General features: G+C 43.7%; 1 protein-coding gene across 1 annotated transcript in view; it reads right to left on the minus strand.

The window, feature by feature from the left end:
• Window positions 1-19,557, minus strand: part of PDE3A (phosphodiesterase 3A) — a 366,695-nt gene that overhangs the window by 119,086 nt on the left and 228,052 nt on the right. The window contains 1 exon segment of the mRNA XM_030541750.1: window positions 11,507-11,557. Coding sequence (XP_030397610.1) covers window positions 11,507-11,557 — 51 coding nt within the window.

Below are 19,557 nucleotides of genomic sequence, written 5' to 3' on the forward strand. Positions count from 1 at the left end.
CCAGTATCCTGTCTACCGAGAGTGGCCAATGCCAAGTGCCCCAGAGGGAGTGAACCTAGCAGGTAATGATCAAGTGATCTCTCTCCTGCCATCCATCTCCACCCTCTGACAAACAGAGGCTAAGGACACCATTCCTTACCCATCCTGGCTAATAGCAATTAATGGACTTAACCTCCATGAATTTATCTGTTTCCTAGAGACTGGCTCCACGGGGTCCCTCACAAACTGGAGATAGTTACTGTGGGTTTGTCTTTAGTATAGCTTATGTACATACTCCACGAACTGAGCATTTGATCTTGTTCCAGAATCTGCGATGAGCCTATGTTGTGAGAACTGAAATGCTCAAAATAGCACATGCATGTGAATGGACACAGGGTGCTAAAATTAAATTAACCCAGGGGGTCTCAAACTGGGGGTCAGGACCTCTCAGGGGGCCACGAGGTTATTACTGGGGGTCGTGAGCTGTCAGGCTCCACCTCAAACCCCGCTTTGCCTCCAGCATTTATAACAGTGTTAAATATATTAAAAAGTGTTTTTAATTTATAAGGGGGGGTGTCACACTCAGAGGTTTGCTATGTGAAAGGGGTCAGCAGTACAAAAATTTGAGAACCACTGAATTAACCCCTCTGGATCCTTGGGGAATGCAGGGGAAAGGGTCTCCCTTGGTAGGACTGGGAAGGAGGTAGGTGGTGTAGGATATTGCTTTTCTCATGTGATCCCTCCCCCATGGAACAAATAGCAGCTTGGCTCTTTGTGTTAAATAGCTGTTTGCAAGCTTCAAACTGCTGAATGAGCTTTAGGGTAGGGAAGGCTGTGCCTCCCCAAACAGCCTGCCCCTGCCCCCTATCTGACCCCCATCCACTTCCAGCCTCCCGACTGCCCCCCTCAGAATCCCCAATCCATCCTGCACCTTGTCCCCTCACCGCCCCCCAAAACCCCCCAACCACCACCCCGGGACCCCACCGCCCACCAACCTCACTGTTCCCTGTCCTCTGACTGCCCCGACTCCTATCCACGTCCCCCCACCAAGTCCTGACAGACTCCCTGGAATACCCATAATCCAACCCCCCATTTCCCGTCCCCTGACCGCCACTCCCAGAACCTCTGCCCCCTCCTTGTCCCCTGACCTTCCTGGTCCTTATCCAACCCCCCCAGCCCCCTGCCATGCTGCTTACCCCTGCCTCCTCCCATCTCCCAGGGGCTCAGCGCACCACATCCAGGAGCGGTCCTGGACAGCACTGCAGTGGCATGGCTCCAGAGGGGCCTAAGCTCCCGCCGGTCGGCCCAGAGCTCGCAGCCCTGCCCCCTTACCATGCAGCTCCGAACGGGGATGAGCTCAGGCCATGCCCGAGCCACGCTGCTTTAGCTCTGTCCAGGGCCACTCCTGGGTTATCCCCGCCTCTCCCCTCTCTCAGAACCTCAGCGCGCTGTGTCCAGGAGCTGCCCTGGCCCCTGGACAGCACTGCAACGGCCTGGCTCTGGCAGGACCGGAGCTCGCAGCCCCGCCTCCTTACCATGCAGTTCTGAGCAGGAAGGAGCTCAGGCCCTGCCTGAGCCACGTCGCTTTAGCTCTGTCCAAGGCCACTCCTGGACGTGGCGCGCTGAGGCGCCGGGGGATGGGGGAAGGCAGGGCTGGAGCATTCTCGTGGGGGCCCCTGAGGGGCCCGGGGCAAACTGCCCCACTTGCCACCCCCTTCCCCACCCTGGACAGCCCTGGATTTCTATAGATATGTAACAGATTTTCTGCAGAAATTAATTTAAATATCTTTAGAATGGAAGAGAAAGTAGTCTCTCTCTCTACCTCTGTATGTGTGTGTTTCAACCAGCGTATAGAATTCTATATCAGAGGTATGATTCTCTAGTAAATTCTGTAAGGTCAAAGGAAAAAAAAGAAAAACATTTTTCTACGAAGTTGTCTAGAGGTTTTCCATAAGAGACACGCATACCACTCTTCTACTTGTGTCCCAGGTCTAAGCCACAAAGTAATTATCCCTTCATCATTTTTTCACCCCATTTTTGTCTCTGGTGGTTCTCTCACACAGCTACTGCAGTACACCTGGCACTCTCTTCCTGAGTGCTTCTACTCTGACCTCCTACAACTCTCTCCCCAAAGTGCACTTATTTCACAAGATGATAGGCATTCAGCACTTTTGAAATATCAGGCAATTATTTAGGCCCCTAAATAGAAAATCCTTAGCCCTTAATCTTTCAAAAAGTGGAGCCACATTATTCTTTTTGTGGTAGTTTTTAAAATGAACTTTAAAACCACAGCCCGCTGCACTATATGAAAATAAAAGATCTTATGGTGCTTATTAATAAGAGGAGGGTTTTGTCCCAGGTGTTTGGTTACAAATGTCAATCTCCCACTTATATACTGTATTTAGATTGTCACTTTTCACTCTTGCAGTAGCTTCAACTTAGAGATTTAGGATCCTTTGACATTAAAGATGATTTTATCAAAATGTTATGAAGTGAAATGATATAGAGAGATTCCATAGTCTGCTGCAACTATACTGAAACTAGAATAGTTTCTCTCTTAATTACAGAGTACAGAAACCAATATGGCACCAAGGAAGATCATTCTCTGCTTAGTAACAACTTGTTGTCAATCAGCTTCAGAAAGTCCACAGCTTGTTATAATGTGTAATAAAATAAAATAAAAGAATCTCTGAGCATTCTCCATTGTGATTTCTGTCAGCCTTGCTCAGGGCTGTCCCTAGCTATTCTGAGGCCCTATGCAGCCCCCTCACGGTGTGTGTGTGTGGGGCAGCCTCCACAGGGGTGTGGGAGGGCTGGCCCCAGGCCTCCATGGGGGGGGGGGGTTGGCTTGCGGGCCAGGAGGGAACTGCCCCCCAGCACTCACCGGTGGCATGGCTGGGGCCGGGCTGCTGCACTTCCCGTTGCTGGTGAGTGCAGGCCCTGCCCTGCTACTCTCCTCAGGGGTGGGAAGAGGCAGGGCTGGGACGGAGTGTGGGCGAGGCTGGGGCGGCTCAGGGGCGGGAAGAGGCGGGGTGGGGGCAGAGCAAGGGTGGAGGGCCTGGGGAAGAGGTGGGGCAGGGGCTGGAGCATCACGCAGCTGTGCAGGGCATCAGGCAATTTGGTGCCCCAAGTTTCCTGGTGCCCTACACAGCTGCGTACTTTGCGTATGGGTAAGGACGGCCCTGGCCTTGGCATTACCCACGCTGTATGTTGTGTCAGGCTATAACTGTGGCAGAGGTTGTTTTCTACCATTTACCTTTTGACCTACAAAGGCCCAAACGTGATGAAGTCCCAGAATAAACTCTAATGTGAAAATTGTGTGTTATTGGAGAAGTGTGAGATGAGGAACTGGTGGAAAATTATTTCTCTCATACATGGGAAAGACTGTTACATTTATTTGTTTAAAATTTTATGATATTTATTTTTCTGTTTATGAGCTAAATGTTGTTTCACCATCAATGTCACCTACATCACAAGGAAGAAACAGTATGTCATAATGTAACTCACTGTGAACTCCGTAGTTTGTTTGCCCTCTTTTCCTGTTCTATAGTAAGCATTCAACAAAGGCCTGATCCAGAGCTCATTGAAGACAATGGTAATCCTCCTATTGATTTTAATAGGATTATCTGGTCCTAAAAAGGTATGTTATTTTTTTTTTTAAGTGCAGGGAAAGAACCAGATACTACTTTAACAACAGTGAGCCCAATCCCAGAGCCCTTACATGAATAGTCCCTCTCCTCACATGGCAATTTCTAACAAAACCAAAATTTAAGTTAATGGTACTACTGACAAGAACAAAGATTTGTGTGAGTTAAGGCTGGGAGATCAGACCAAATAATACTTTGCCATAGCCCCTTTCCACCAGGGATTTCAACTGCTTCAACTAATGTTAATTTAATGAGTTTAAGAATGAGATATTTTCCTCCTTTTATAAAAACGAGAAAAAGAAGGCACAAAGGAAGAGAAGTCAAAGCGAATTGCTTATGGTTGCAGCAAGTCAACATTAAAGACAGAAACAGAAACCAGGAATCCTGACTCATTCCCTTGTTCCAGCCACATCTCTTCAGAGGTATACAGGTTTTTATAACTATGAGACAGTATTTCTTAAATTAATAATGAATAGAAATTAACAGTGAAATAAACACCAGCTTTATGTTTGAAAAAAATTGCCTATGACTGACATGCTTTGTCAAGAGATACAAGTGAGGGGATATATTCACAATCTTTAAAAAATGTCAAAACACTTGGGATGGGGGTGTTGCATGAGTGTCAAGCTGTGGGAACTGCTTATATCTGCTAGATCATGTATAACGAATTGGGAACTGAACTTCACGTGCATGCTGCCATTAGTGTGTCTGTACACTAAATCCTTGCTGGTAAGAGAGAAGCCTCACTAGCTACATTGACATAAACCTATCAAACTTTCAGTTAGTGATTTAACATCACAGAAAGTATTATTGCTGTTTATATTGCTACAAAAGAACATTTCTAGCTAAGGAAATATTATTGATTACTTTACTTTCCTCTGCAGTACATCACTTTGAACTGTTTATAGCTATATAAACATCTATATCAATTATTGGTTTATTTAGCTTTTATGGTACCATATAAAATCAGTTCCTGCTTTTAAATTCACAGCCAACAACGAGGGATGATCCCATAAAAATTTTACATTGTGGACTGAAGCGTGAAGATTCTGCCTGATCCTAAATCCAGTCATTTTAAATTAAGGTCTCCCCAGTGGTTTAGGGCCCAATCTTACAGTTGAAGTTAAGGGAGCAGAGGATACTCAAACATCTTACAAGAAATGCTAAGCACTTCATAGACTCCAGCTTATACATCTATAATAGTGTTTCAAATGCATCTCTATGCAGTGATGCCATTGTGGGTTACAGCTGCCAAGGAGGAAAATAATCTAGGATCAGATCAAAACCCAAACTATTCAAGTTCACTGTAGTTCAACTATTACACCAGTTCAAATATTCAGCTGTAGAATACCCAAGCATACAGGGTAAAGGGGCATTTCAGAACACTTGCACTACAGTATTTAGTTACTACATTGTTCCTTAGGCCCAAAAAGCAGGAATTTTCCCTGAAGTAGTGGTTTCCCATTGCAAGAGATGCCCCACAATGCACTTTGCTGTCAGCACCACTATTACTAAGCCTGCAAAGGGGTATGGGGTAAGTCTATTGGCACCACTCCTGCCTTCAGCATTATTTCTAAGGTCCTTCTTTTTAATGTCCTTACATCTCAAATAAGAGTATTAAAAAATATTACAGAACCACTGAATATCAGGAGCAGGCAGTGGGAAAACAGACTTGCATTACTTCCATATTCAGTCCTGATCTATGGTGATGCAAGCACTAGAGTGCATCCTACTATTTCTACATTAAATTCTAGTCTATATATTTTAAGAGAGACAGATACTTTTCTTCCTTTGAACAACTTTGAAATAATACATGAAGCAAGATGTTCCTGAACAAAACCAAATTTTTGCTAACTCACTAAGTCTATGTGTAATCAGTAGATACAACATATAAAATAATATAACACATGCACTAAAGACCCCACTTGCAATAGACAATTTTTTCATCAATGACTAGTTCACAGTATCCCCAGTCTTTCTAGTACATACATTTCCATTAGATCTGTAGTTAAAGACTCAGCTTTGCTAGACAACTGATTTCTGTTGATTCCTTAAAATTGTCCTTCATAATACAATAAGTATGATCATACTGCAATCATATCTATACATTCAGAAGCACATGCTCTTGTAAAATCAGCTTATGCTAGGATGCACTAATCGTTATGGAAACTACAGGCAATGGACAACTGGATTTCATTGTTTAGGAAGAAATATCAGTTACAGTTACTTCATTATAATCAAATCAACAGTGATATTGCCAGCGGACACAATTACACAACAGATGCACCAGTAAACGGTACCTGATCAGTAACGGGAATGGACTCCCATCTACGCTTCAGTAAGAACAAGGATTTCCGGCTCATGATTTTGAGTGTGCTTTAGAGGCTTCCCTCTTAAGAATTTGAAACCAATGGCAAGAACCTTATTTCTGATTCTTTTGTTTCATGCTGTAGACTGTAGAGCTCCTAGAGGTATACAAGTTTTGCAAGCTGCAAGGTTGATACTGGTTTTGCCCAAGCTATTTCCCGTTTTATAAGCTTTCTCCCTCCTTACACTCCCATGACAGAGAGAATAGGGAGAGAGAGCGAGAAAGCCCAGCATCCACTGACGAATTACCTCACAGAAGCATGAAGTAGGTAGACAACACCAGACGCACTCAATCTGAAAATAGCTGTTGCTTAGGAACTGGAAGGGTAAAACGCAGCACCTCAGCTATATATAATTGAGAGCTTTTACATTTAAAGTAAATTAAAAACACTGGACTTGTGTGTTTTTCTCTATATTATCATCATTTAACAAGATTAAGAAAGGAAAGACCACTTGGTTCCACAGAGTCCTGAGATTATGCCCTCCCATTAAAGAAGCCAAACTTGGCTTGATGACAGCAACAAATAATTCTCATCCACGTGATGGCCTTAAAATGATGTATGTATATAAAGTGCTTGACACTTCTAAAGAGATTAGAGGGAGATAATGACAAATATTAATTCCATTAGTCCACAGTGGCTCATATTATATACAGTCTCTTATTACTCCTAGGGCAATTATGTGTCACTGCACATGTGCAGAATTTACGTCCCCTGCTGATTTCTTTGCTTCAACTCAGAAAAATGACTTTCTGATGGGGAAGCAAAGGGAAGCCACAAGAGCGGTCATGTGACCCTCCCCAGCAGTAAGTTTTGGATGCCCAGGGCAGCCGGCAGAGAGGTAAACCACTGTGGAGCAGGAGGCGGGACTGGTGAAGACCCGGCTGGTGGCTTCTACCCTGCACCAGGCCAGGCTCAACTACTAGTCCCGGCTGGGCTGGGGATAACAAAACTTCCTCTTCCCCCATGGCATCTGGATTTCTCCACTGGCTGTAGGAAGCTCTGCAAACTCCCTCACCTCCCACGCTTCCTGCACCCATCGATGCTCAGCTGCGGAGGGAGGAGGAAATCATTGTACAGAGAGCTTCTCCCCCATCCGCCCAACCTCCATCCATCCAGACTATCCCAGCATCTGGACCCCCCTCACTGATCCCTCCATATCCAGACACCCCCGCTGAGCCCCAACCACCTTCACCTGGACCCCCCTACAGACTCCTATAACTGTTGAATCCAGATACCCCCACACTTGGATCCCCCACTGAGCTCGCCGCACCCAGATTGCCCCACACAGAACCCTCTCTACCTACACCTGAAACCCCCTACACTAAAGCCGTTCAGATTTAGATCCTGACTTGCTGAGCTTGCCTATCCATACCTGGTGCACCTGGCATGGAGGGGCAGAACTCTGAGGTGTTTCTGTGGCAGCCCAGTCCTTGCGCTATGTCAGGGTTCGGTGCAGCCTCACTGCTGAGTCTGTGTCCGGGGGCGGGGGAGAGCTGCATAGTGATTTCCCACCTCTGTGCAGCCAGTGGCCTGTGCTTCCCAATGCCATGCTGGAGATTCCACATTTATTTGACAAATAAAATTGGCAGAATTTTGCAGAATTTTAAAATATTGTGTGCAGAATTTTTATTTTTTTTTGGAGCAGAATATATACATTTGGTGCAAAATGCCATCAGGAGGATCTTATATAAGATATGAATGAGACTGAATAATCCAGTGGAAGACGTGACAGACAGGATGTACCTTAATATTTGTGACCAGTACAGAAAATGCAGGATACATAACTAGGAATTTCTATAACATGGAAGAGTAACTTGGAATTTCTCAATTTTGTGTGCATGCATGCATATATGTAAGATCTCTAAAGTTGTATTGAATTTTTTTGCACTCAGTATTTAAGAAATAAAACTTTACAATATTTCTTGGTGTTTGCAAACCACCACCACAGGATGGGAAAAATACACTTCTTGTGCATCACCGTCTTTGATTTAATAAGTGTTTTACAATAAATATTTCTAACCTTAGGTGTTACCTTCAAAGATCAAAATCAAATGATTCTTGTCATAGCAACCTGTCTGCTCTCTGTGAAGCAAATTACAATCCATTTTAACTAGATGATCCCCATGTGCTCTAGTGCTGAAGGTACAGATTTCAATAATGGGGACTAGAAAAAACTGGGGCATTGGTAAAGCTTGTCAGTATCACAAATCAAAAGGATGAAGGAGTCTTAAAATAAATAAATACATTAAATAAATAGAAAAAGGAATGAGATATTGCTATGGAAGTTAGCAGCAGGTTAAGTGACATAGAAGTTTAGCCTTGTACTTGACACATTTCAATTCCAGTCAACCACAGCAGCACATAAGGAGATAAAACTTTTTTCAGAGTCAGGAATTCCCAGAAGCATAGAGGCATTTTTGTGACATCCTGCACTACTTCAAGTTAGGCCTTCACCCTTTGTTTAAACACCTCCTCCCCACCCAATCAGAAAGCACAAAATGAACACATTTTCCCAGTCTGTGATTAGAAAATGTACAGTGCACTACTGGATAGTTTCTGTAGGTTTCAGACACAAACCAGAGACAACCTGCTTATTCATAACAGAAGAAACATACTGGTTGAAGGAGAGAGTTTGAAGTTTTATTTAATAGCAAGCAAATTGTTCCACTTCTTTCTCCAGCGAGGCACTTTGCAAGTGCTCACTGAAGAAAGGAGGCTCTAAAATCCAGTTCAGTTCTTTCTCTTCTTTATTCCAGGGCAATTAACAGACAATGGGAAACTCTTCTACGGGCATGAGTTTTGGGATCTCTCTGTTTTAAAGTCCACTGTACTGAGCTACACGTTGACCAGCTAGGATTCAAGTTATTACAATTACTCTGATCCAAATAAACAGAAATCTTAAAATAGACTCTTTTGTATTAGGAATTAAATAATGGACAAGAGTTTTCTATATTCTATATCAGTGAGTTCCTGAAAGAGGGACTCCTGGAATAAACCTTTATTTTAAAATATTCAGTGTTCTACAATACTAGACAAAACCACTGCAGCACCATTATTATAAGGTACAGGGTTTTGGTATCACAGAACACTGAAGAACTTTTCTTTTTAAAAGGGAAGCCTGTTTGAAACATCATTCAAGATGAAAAAGCAAGTGTTGTTCCAGTTAGAATCCTACACAGAATAAGGTCCAGTACTGAGTTCAGTGAGGTGGTAAAAACAACTTATAACTTCTCACCTATGACTCATAACTGCTCACAAATACCCCTCTGCTTCTTCATTATGCGATCTGAACAACTTTGTCAAAATCTTGTCAGCAACAGTTTCACCCTGGGCAATATTTGCTAAGAGTACTCAATGGAAAGTTGTCACCTGGTCTCTATATAATGGATATTTTTTTGAACCTGACTGAACACCCAGGAGTCCTCTCTATCTGAAATTAGGCCGAGCTGTGGAAACCATCCCATCCTCAGGAAAAAGCAACATGGAAAAGTTAGCTGACTTAGTAAGTCCTTTCTCAACCCTTTTGCTTGGGGAAATCGTGTCTTATTGAAGTCAATGGCAAAACTCCCATTGACTTATAAAGGGACAATATTTCACCCCTTCTCTATGCTGAAAGAACACTATTTTAAAAAAACCCAAAACTCCAAGAGCTCTAGATACTAGAATAATTACTGATTTTTTGCAACAAGACATCTATTTACTGCTCAGTCTGTCCTCTGCCTCTCCTTTTTGAAATCCATTTAGCCTTCAGTGCACTGCCAAATGCAGACTTTTAATCTGCACCCAATCCTGCAGATATTCATTAAAAAGACACTAAAATTTTTGCTGCCTTAAGCAATGGCCTTTTCTACTGGGATTGAAGCACTTGACATTACAAATGTATATCCCTAAATTTTCAAGAGAGTCTAGTGATTTTAAGTATGCCAAGTTTTGGTTTCCAAACTTGAGACATCTTTAAAGTAGACTGGTTTTCAAAAAACACAGAACCCTGTTTCCTGACCATCATGCCCATTTAAAGTGTCTCATGTTTGGGACTGAAATATTGAAACACCATAAATCACTAGACACTTTTGAAAACGTAGGCCATAGTGCTGGCTTAGGCCAGAATATCAGTGAGTCATAACTTTGACTTTCTTGGCTTATGTTTCTTTGGGTTACTACGTTAGAATAAGATTTGCCTGCTTGATTCACTCAGTGGATCTAAACACCAATTTTCTGCTAAATTAGGCAGAGCAGGTAATTAAAATCCCGATCTGCATTTCAGCAGAGTTTTATAAAATATTACATATTCATAGGCCTAGCACAGCAATGCAAAACAGATTTTGGAATGAATTTTAAATTCTGTTGTTTTTCTATGAGGATTGAGTTTAACTGAATTTGTAGGTAAAGTGTTTAGATTTTTTTATCTGGATAACCAACAGAAATAATGACAAAATGCACATTATTTTCCAAATTGAAAGTAGTGAACTCTGTAAAAGCTGATATATATGACCATACAGAAGCATCTATTTCTCATTTAAAAGGCTGATGTTTCTGCAATTTTTGGAGGAGGGACAGAAGATTTGGCAACTCTGTTCACTACACCAATTGCCGCAACCCAGTAAAGAAAAGAAGTAGCAGGTACTTTCTTAGGGGCAGAAACTTCTATGAAGTGGGCTTAGGCTTAGATCTTAGTACTTGTATAATGATCCTTGATATAACAGAATGATGGAAAGAAGATCTAAAGTGTGGTGGGTTTAGTTATTGACTCAAATAATTTCAACACTGGAGTTCTGTGCCCCTACAGAAAATCTCTTGATCATCAGATACCGGTCTCCTCTGAAGCACAACCAACCCTATGACTTGGTTTCTATAGATGTATTTTTATCTATCAGCATGATACTATTATCAAAACTGCTGTTATTTCTTTGACTTTAGGATGAGTCAAGGTAAAAAGTAGCTATGAACAATTCCCATAAAATTCTCTGTCACCATCAATTCTGTTTTTCCTTGTAATGTAGGGGAATACCACAGAGCTTTATAATGGTATTTCATATGCAAACAGAAAAAATATAATTATCTACAATATTGGAAAATGCAGAGTTACAAACTTAATATACTGATTTAGAAAAACAATGGCGTTAGAAAAGAGGCCAACATTTCTAATCCATCCTCCTGCCAATGCAACAATGTTCTCTGACTATTTCAGTTTGAACATGACTGCTATTAAATCAAAGTTGCCACCATTTAACACTCTTTTTGGGCCTCTCCTGCAAACATGCATGTGATTAAATTTACTGATGTGAATAGTCCCACTCGCTTGAATAAACCTATTCAAATATGCATGTTTACAAGAGTCAGCCCTTAATTTACCCTTTCAATACTCAACAGTAGCATATATTGTTGCTGATCTTCCTAAATTCCGCCATTAGCAGCACAAGCTCAGCAGACAAAGTAACAAATTCCAGAAAAACAAGCATCCAATCCCAAATTACAAGAGAACAGCGAGTGAAAAATCCAGCTGTAACTGACCTGTGATCCTCTGGACCCTCGTTTGTGGTCCCATTCAGAATGCCCCATGAGCTAAAAAAGGGGGAAAAAAACAAAGTTTATGGTAAGCGATAGGTTATGCTGATTTGCTATAAATGGAAGAGTCATGTTCTTTGGTGTTCTATATAGTTTTTCTTTTAAAACATGTTTGCTTATTTTTCCTGTTTAATTAAATATACATTTTTGCTTATTATCTATGCTTATTACTTTAATTTTGCATGTGTAAAATTGTTAGGGTCAGATCACATCTGCTCCTATACAAGCAAAACAGATTGTGCTTGTGAAGGTAAAATTCCCACTCACGTTGATAAAGATTTGGCCAGGTGGACAATATGGCCTTGGCAAGAGGGACATTACTACATATTAACACTGGGTTATCAAGAAGAGTTGACTGTTGATGACGTGTCAATGTACATCTTACATCAGGTGTAAAGGGTACATCCTCTGAGAGGAAATAAGTTAAAATCACTCCACTATGTTGGGAAAAAAAGGCAAAGTCATTTGTGAAACAGATGAGATGAGCTCAATGTTTTCTAAACATCTCTCTCATTGAAACTAAGATTTCTGACAGTATACAACTGCTAAAGGAACATTGTTCATGCTTAACTTATTTTCTGTGGGCCAAATTCTACTCTCAGGTACATACATGCAAGTTACTCTTCATGAGATTGCACTGACGTAGGTGCAGCCACCAGATATGGGATTGCATTGAGTTCTGTGGGGTTGTATGAGCATCCCTAAGGTAGCAAATGGGCAAAGACCAAGAAAACAAGAGCAATTAGTCTTTGCTACTCATACAAACATAACTTTATTCAAATATACAAACAACAACGTGAACATATGAGGATGAATATAAAATGAGTGAACTCATTACTAATTATCCCAAATTCACTTCCTTGCTCGTCTTCACTTCACAATTTCTCCCTCTCTCCATGTGCCTTTCCATACGAAAGGATGGTACAACCAGAAGGCACATACTTGATTCAGCACGAAGACAACTAAATTTTACAGTTCATGCTTCTTGCTATGTGCGCTCTGGAAACGCTGATCACAAGATAAAAAGCATTAAAGCTGCTCTTTAGAAGAAGGAAAAGCCACACATACACATATACAAAAATTCTCATCTGTTTCAATTGTTCCTTCCTGTCGCTTCCTTCATGGGCCCCCCATCATATGTAGTTCTTTCCCCTCACAGTTTGAGATAAAACATTCATACAGATGACTGCTCCATAATCAGAAACAATGCAAACTGCAAGGTCTGACCCATCTTGACCCTTTTCATTAAAACTAGAATCTAGTTACTCAATGGCGATGACTGGGGCAAAGAAAGCGTTCTTTGAAGGCATTCCCCTGGAGATCGGGAGTATAGCAAGAGTTCCATGGTTGCTGGGCAGACATGCAGGCTAGGTAGCTAAGAAGGGCAGTGTATATATGGAATACATAAAATCTTGATAAAAATACATAAAATATAATAAAAAACAACTAGCAATGACTAGGTCTAAGGGCAATTGGGGAGGAAATAAAAAACAGGAGGAAAACAGAATATATATGTAAAAAAAGAATCATTCTATTTATAGGTTGCATCTCCTTCCCCTCCTCTATTTATATCATTTTAGCCTTTATCTCTTCCGGCTTCCCCTCTAATTGTACACCTAGTATTTTGAACAGACATCTAATAAATGATAGGTAGCATATATAGGTCAAGAAAACATAGAAAGGTACAAACTCTGTGACCCTAGGCACCCCTGTATTCACACCCAACACACTTTTGCAGTAATATATGTACAATATAGGTCTTGAGGTATCATAGGAAAGCTACCACCACACTGGTTATTAATATCATTGTAAAATACATGTTAACTTTATATTTGAAGTTACGAATTCCCTCCGTAGGAGATTACTAACGTGCTTGAAGCAGAAAAGTCTGGGGAGTGGATAAACAGGCTTTTTTTTTCCCCAGTCAAAGGAAAGGTCAATGCCCCATCCAGGTTCAATCACAAAATCGTAGGACTAGGAGTGACTTCAAAAGGTCATCTAGTCCATTTCCCTGCTCTCATGGCAGGACTAAGTATTATCTAGACCATCCTGGACAGGTGTTTGTCTAACCTGCTCTTAAAAATCTCCAATGATGGAGATTCCACAACCTTCCTAGGCAATTTATTCCAGTGCTTAATCACCCCGACAGGAAGTTTTTCCTAATGCCCAACCTAACCTGCTGTTGCAGCAATTTAAGCCCACAGCTTCTTGTCTTGTCCTCAGATGATAAGGACATTTTTTCTCCCTCCTCCTTGTAATAAACTTTTATGTACTTGAAAACTGTTCTGTCTCCTCTCAGTTTTCTCTTATCCAGATTAAACAAATCCAATTTTCTCACTCTTACTGCATAGGTCATGTTTTCTAGACCTTCAATCATTTTTGTTGTCCACATCTTTCCTGAAATGTGGTGCCCAGAACTGAACATAGTAGTCCAGTTGAGGCCATATCTGCGTGGAGTAGAATGGAATTAGCAACCTCAGTCATTGATTAGCATATCTGAGGCTGCAGGGACAGTTCAATTTGTATTGTAAAAAGTACCAGGTCGGGGAAAGAAACAGCATGGAACCTTCTCCATCAGACTCCATGGGTCCTTTTCTTGCAGTAGGAGCATGGAACTTTGAGAAGAATACATTTAAAAAGCTCAGTGAACTATAAAAGAGAGGGACAAACCTCAAAGTTACCTTTCACTTGGCATTTTGTAAGAAATCCTAACCAAGGAGGTGGTCAGCCATCTTGCTGGAAGGAGATGTGGTAAGAATCTTACCTTGAACAAGACTGTAGTTTTGTTAAGTTTTAGTCACTAGAAAACATTTTCCACTTTTATGTGTTGATAACCATTTCTGACTTTATTGCTTATACTTAAAACCTCTCGATTAAATAAACTTGTTATACTTTTATTCTATATCAGCCCAGTGCTGTGTTTGATTTGAAGTGTTTATTAATGCTAGTTAAAGCAACAAGCTGCTGGCTTGTGTCTCTTTAAAGGAGCAATTAACGTTATTACTCCTTGGAATGTTCCCGCAGAGGGCTGGACATCTCAGGGAAGACTGTTCTGTGGAAATTTCGGGGTGCATTAGGGGTCACTTGGGTAGTAGTAACCAAGGCTGGTGGAGATCAGAGTGTGACTATGGTGTAAACAAGTAGGCTGCTGGAGTCCGAGTTGCTGAACCAGGGCGCCTTATCACACAGACAATAAAATGGTTACTCACCTTCTCGTAACTGTTGTTCTTTAAGACGTGTTGATCATATCAATTCCAATTAGGTGTTCACAAGGAGGTTTTTCCCCTAGCAGCACCCGTCTGATCGGCTGTGGAGCCCCCTGGAGTCATGCCTTCATGGCACTGCATATAGGGCCTTGCCTTCCTACCGCCTCTCCAGTTCCTTTTTGCCAGATATTTTGACAGAGGGGAAGGTGAGTGGGTTTGGAATGGATATGAACAACACATCTTGAAGAACAACAATTACGAGATGGTGAGTGTGATGTTGCACCCCGTAATGCTTTATGGAAATATGATTATGAATGTAAACATGACATAACTGGAATATGTGTTATGCTACATATGCCATGTAACACATTTTTGCAAAGGCCATGTTCTTCTGAACATATTCATCCTATTCATATGCATGTATCATTTTTATATCCGAAGTTATGAGCACTGGCTCTATGCTTGTATTTAAAGTGTTTGCTGTAGAAAGCACTTAAAGCAAATTTGGTCAATGCAGCGTGAAAGGGTTATTCAAGTAAATGGAAGTACTTGGTTAACAATGGACCTCGAGAGATGCCAATCCACATCTGAGCTTTTGGCTTGGCCTGTAGACAACTGAGTCATGCATGGACATGTGACTTGCCCATGTGACTCAAACTCCATGTTGAGCTGTGATTCTACACAGGGGAAGAGGGCAGTTTCCATCCACAAGAGAGAAACTATATAAACTCCTAGATACTCCTCCATTTTGTCTTCAGCTGGCTAAAGGGGCGCCTGTCCACCCCCAAAAGGATACCTGAAAGGAACAAAGGACAGTAACTATGGGGGTGTGAGTGATTGCTGGACCCAGACTAGAAGGAGGCTAGTCTGTAAAAGCAGCTTATTGGAACATCTCTGAGCGTGAGACTTCATCTGTAATCACTTTCTTACTGTGGCTTAGGCTTAGACTTCTGTGTTTTGTTTTCTTTTGTTTGGTAATTCATTTTGTTCAGTCTGTTATTACTTGGAATCACGTAAATCCTACTTTTTATATTTAATACAATCACGTTTTACTTATTAATTAACCCAGAGTATGTATTAATGCCTGGGGGAGGGCAAATAGCTGTGCATACCTCTCTATCAGTGTTATAGAGGGTGAACAATTTATGAGTTTACCCTGTATAAGCTTTATATCAGGTAAAACAGATTTATTTGGGGTTTGAACCCCATTGGGAGTTGGGTATCTGAGTGCTAGAGACAATAGCACTTCTTAAGTTGTTTTCAGTTAAGCTTGCAGCTTGTAGGGAATGTGGTTTAGACTTGGATCTGAGTTTGCAGCAGACAAGCGTGTCTGGCTCAAACAAGGCAAGGTACTGAAGTCCCAAGCTGGCAGGGAAAATGGGCTCAGAGATAGTCTAGGCACATCAGGTGGCAGTCCCAAAGGGGATTTCTGTGATCCAACCCATCACAGTGAGTAACCATTTTTTTTTCTTCGAGTGCTTGCTCATATCAATTCCAATTAGACGACTCCAAAGCCTTATCTAGGAGGTAAGGTCGGAGTTTATGGAATCACTGATTGAAGCGCCACCCTGCCAAACACTACATCGTCCCTGGGGTGCTGGGTGATGGCATAATGTGAAGTGTAGCCAACCTACATATCTACCTGGGCCAGGAAGGCCACTGAAGATACCTGAGCTCCTGTGGAGCGTGCAGTCAGAGCAAGGGCAGGGAGGTTAATGAAGTTGTAACAAACCCTGATACAGGATGTGATCCATGATGATATTCTTTGCGTGGCCACTGAGAGGCCTTTCATACTGTCTGCCACAGCAACACACAGTTGGTTCGACTTACAGAACGGCTTGCCACACATCCAGGGAATGGATTCTCTGCTCATGGCTATTGGCACACGGTTTCGGGAAAAAGACCATAAGAAACAGGTCTTGATTGGCATGGAAATTTGAGACCACCGTTGGGAAGAATGCTGTGTGGGGTCACAGTTGCACCTTACCTTTGTAGAAAATGGTATACGGAAGGTTGGATGTGAGAGCCTTGAGCTCAGACACCCTTCTGGCTGATGCTATTACAACCAAAAAGGCCATCTTATAGGAAAGACCGAGAAGTGAGCATGTTGCTAGGAGCTCGAATGGGGGCCCCCATCAGCCTATAAAGTACCAAGTTAAGGTCCTAAGTGGGGGTGGGCTGCCGAATATGAGGATATAATCCGTTCAACCCCTTGAAGAATTGCCGCAATATTTCGTTAGTGAAGATGGTGCATCCATGCTCTCCTGGGTGAAAAGCTGAGATGGCAGCCAGGTGAACCATTATCAAGGAGCGAGACAAGCTCTGCTGTTTCAACTTTCAGAAGTAGTCCAATATAAAGGGGACCGACGATTGTGTTGGAGGGATACCACTCTGCGAGCACCAAATTGCTAATCTCTTCCACTTGGCTAGGTAAGTTGCTCTGGTTGAAGGTTTTCTGCTACCCAGAAGAACCTCCCTAACGGGGTCTAAGCATGTGAACTCTAGTGGATTCAACCACACAGCTTCCAAGCCGTGAGGTGGAGAGACTCGAGATTGGGGTGTTGAAACCTTCCGTGATGCTGAGTGACGAGCAGAAGAGTGATTGGAGTATCTACCGATAGCTCCAGTAGCCTAGTGTACATAGCCATGCTGGTGCCACCAGGATCACTGTCGTTCCAGATTTGAGGAGGATCTTGTGAATCAGTGGTATAGGTGGGAATGCACAGAACAGGCAGTCCTTCCATGGAAGCAGAAGCATGTCCGCCAATGAATCCAGGCTGTGGTTCAGGAAGGAGCAGAATTAGGCACTTCCTGTTAGCCCTTGTGGCGAACAGATTTGATCTGGGGAAGTCCCCACTGCTGGAAAATATTGTTTATTACATCCGTGCGGAGAGACCACTCGTGATTGTGAAAAGACCTGCTGAGGTGGTCTGCTAGTTCGTTCTGCGACCCTGGAAGATAAGATGTTTCCAAAAGCATGGAGTGTGCTATGCAGAACTCCCAGAGCGTGAGGGCTTCCTGACACAGAGGAAAGGAGCATGCTCCCCCTTGTCTGTTGATATAAAACATCGTTGTTGTATTGTCTGTCAGGACAGATATGCACCTGCCCTCCAGGAGAGGCCAAAAGACCTGACATGCCAGCCGGACCACTCTGAGCTCCCTTACATTGATGTTAAGCATCAGCTCCTCCTGAGACCAGAGGCCCTGATTTCTGTGCCCCCCATCTCATGGCTGAGGTGTCGGTGGTCAGATATAGGGAAGGATGGGGTTTGGAAAACATGACCCCAGCACACATCAAGTGAGGGTCAAGACACCAGTGAAGAGACTTGAGAACCTGGGCTCCAAGAAGGAGCTGGTGTCTGACACTCAGGGGAGGAGTGCTGCGAGCAAGAACTCTGGATTCCTAGGTTTCCAGCTGGGCTCTAGTTGCTCGAGGGGAAGATGGAGACTAGGGCTCCAGATTCCTAGGTTCTGCCCTCTATGCCGGAGGGGAGCAGGGTAAGAGGCGGGACCCAGATGTTCCCAGGGTCCAGCACGTGGCGAGCCACGGTCCCCAGACTCGGGTTCGGGACGTGACCTGCCCCAGTACAAAGCCAAGCTCATCCCGGCACTGGGGCTCCAACCCCGGGGCAGCCTGCAAGTCCAGGGAGCGGGGCCGGCCATGCTTGGGGCGGGCGCACAGCGCAGCTGGGCCCAGGACCCTTCCCCACTTACAGGCCTCACGGGCGCTGCAACTCTTGTGGGACTGGGTCCCTCTTCCTGCCCCCGCCGGCAGGGCTGCTCAGACTCTGTGGACACCAAGTCACGGTATGGCCACGCTAACCTGGAAACACAACCTCCCGCCAGAAGTGACGGAGGTCAGGAAAGCATGTGCAAATACCGACAGGAGGGGCGAAGAAGAGCGGGCTGGGCCAGGCAGGATTTTGAATGGCACGCTGCTGCCTGCCAGGGTCCTGGCCACCAGCAGACAGCAGCGTGCCATTAAAAATCGGCATGCGTGTCGTCTTTGGCACGTGTGCCATATGTTGCCAACCCCTGCCCTAGATGCAGTCCTTCTCTCAGACACAACTGAAAAGGAGCATGCCAAGTGAGACCCCTGGGACTGGTGGTAAGTCCAGAAGGGCCACTGGTTCGGCATCTGAGCCAGTACCTGCCATTGTGGTGGCCACAGTACCGGGGGAAAGTTTGGGTCATCCCTGGTGTCTGGGAGTGCCGGCAGCTACAGTGTTGGCTTCTCTGGAACACACATGACTCAGTGTCCAATGCAGACTCCAATGGGTCCATGCACAGGGATCACGACGGCGTCATGCCCGTTGGTGCTGGGGATCAGTGCTGGGGCGATGTACATCATTGCCAAATCATAGCTGGCTTGCCACTGGACTACACTGGTGGCCTCTGAATCGTTTGGGGCCTCGGGACCGCTGCCGTGACACCGTGGCCAGGGGATGCAGACCTGTCAGTGCGAGTTGGCAGGGCCCTATATGCAGCGCCATGAAGGCATGACTCCAGGGGGCTCCAGAGCCGACCCAACAGGTGCTGCTAGGGGAAAAACCTTCCAGCGAACTGTGCACACAGCGCACGCACACCTAATTGGGACTGATGGGAGCAAGCACTTGAAGAAGAACAGTGCATGCTTCTGTGCTGGCTGGGAGTGTTCAGACAGGGAGCTACAGCAACAGAGCATTTTAAGGGAATCAGGGTTACAGGACAACAGTGACAAACTCTCACTGGTCACTGCGCTGCAATTCAGACAACACCTACTTGCATAGTGAGAAAGAGAGGGAAATTAGA

The sequence above is a fragment of the Gopherus evgoodei genome, chromosome 1 (genome assembly GCF_007399415.2).
Source record: "Gopherus evgoodei ecotype Sinaloan lineage chromosome 1, rGopEvg1_v1.p, whole genome shotgun sequence".
NCBI lineage: Eukaryota > Metazoa > Chordata > Testudines > Testudinidae > Gopherus > Gopherus evgoodei.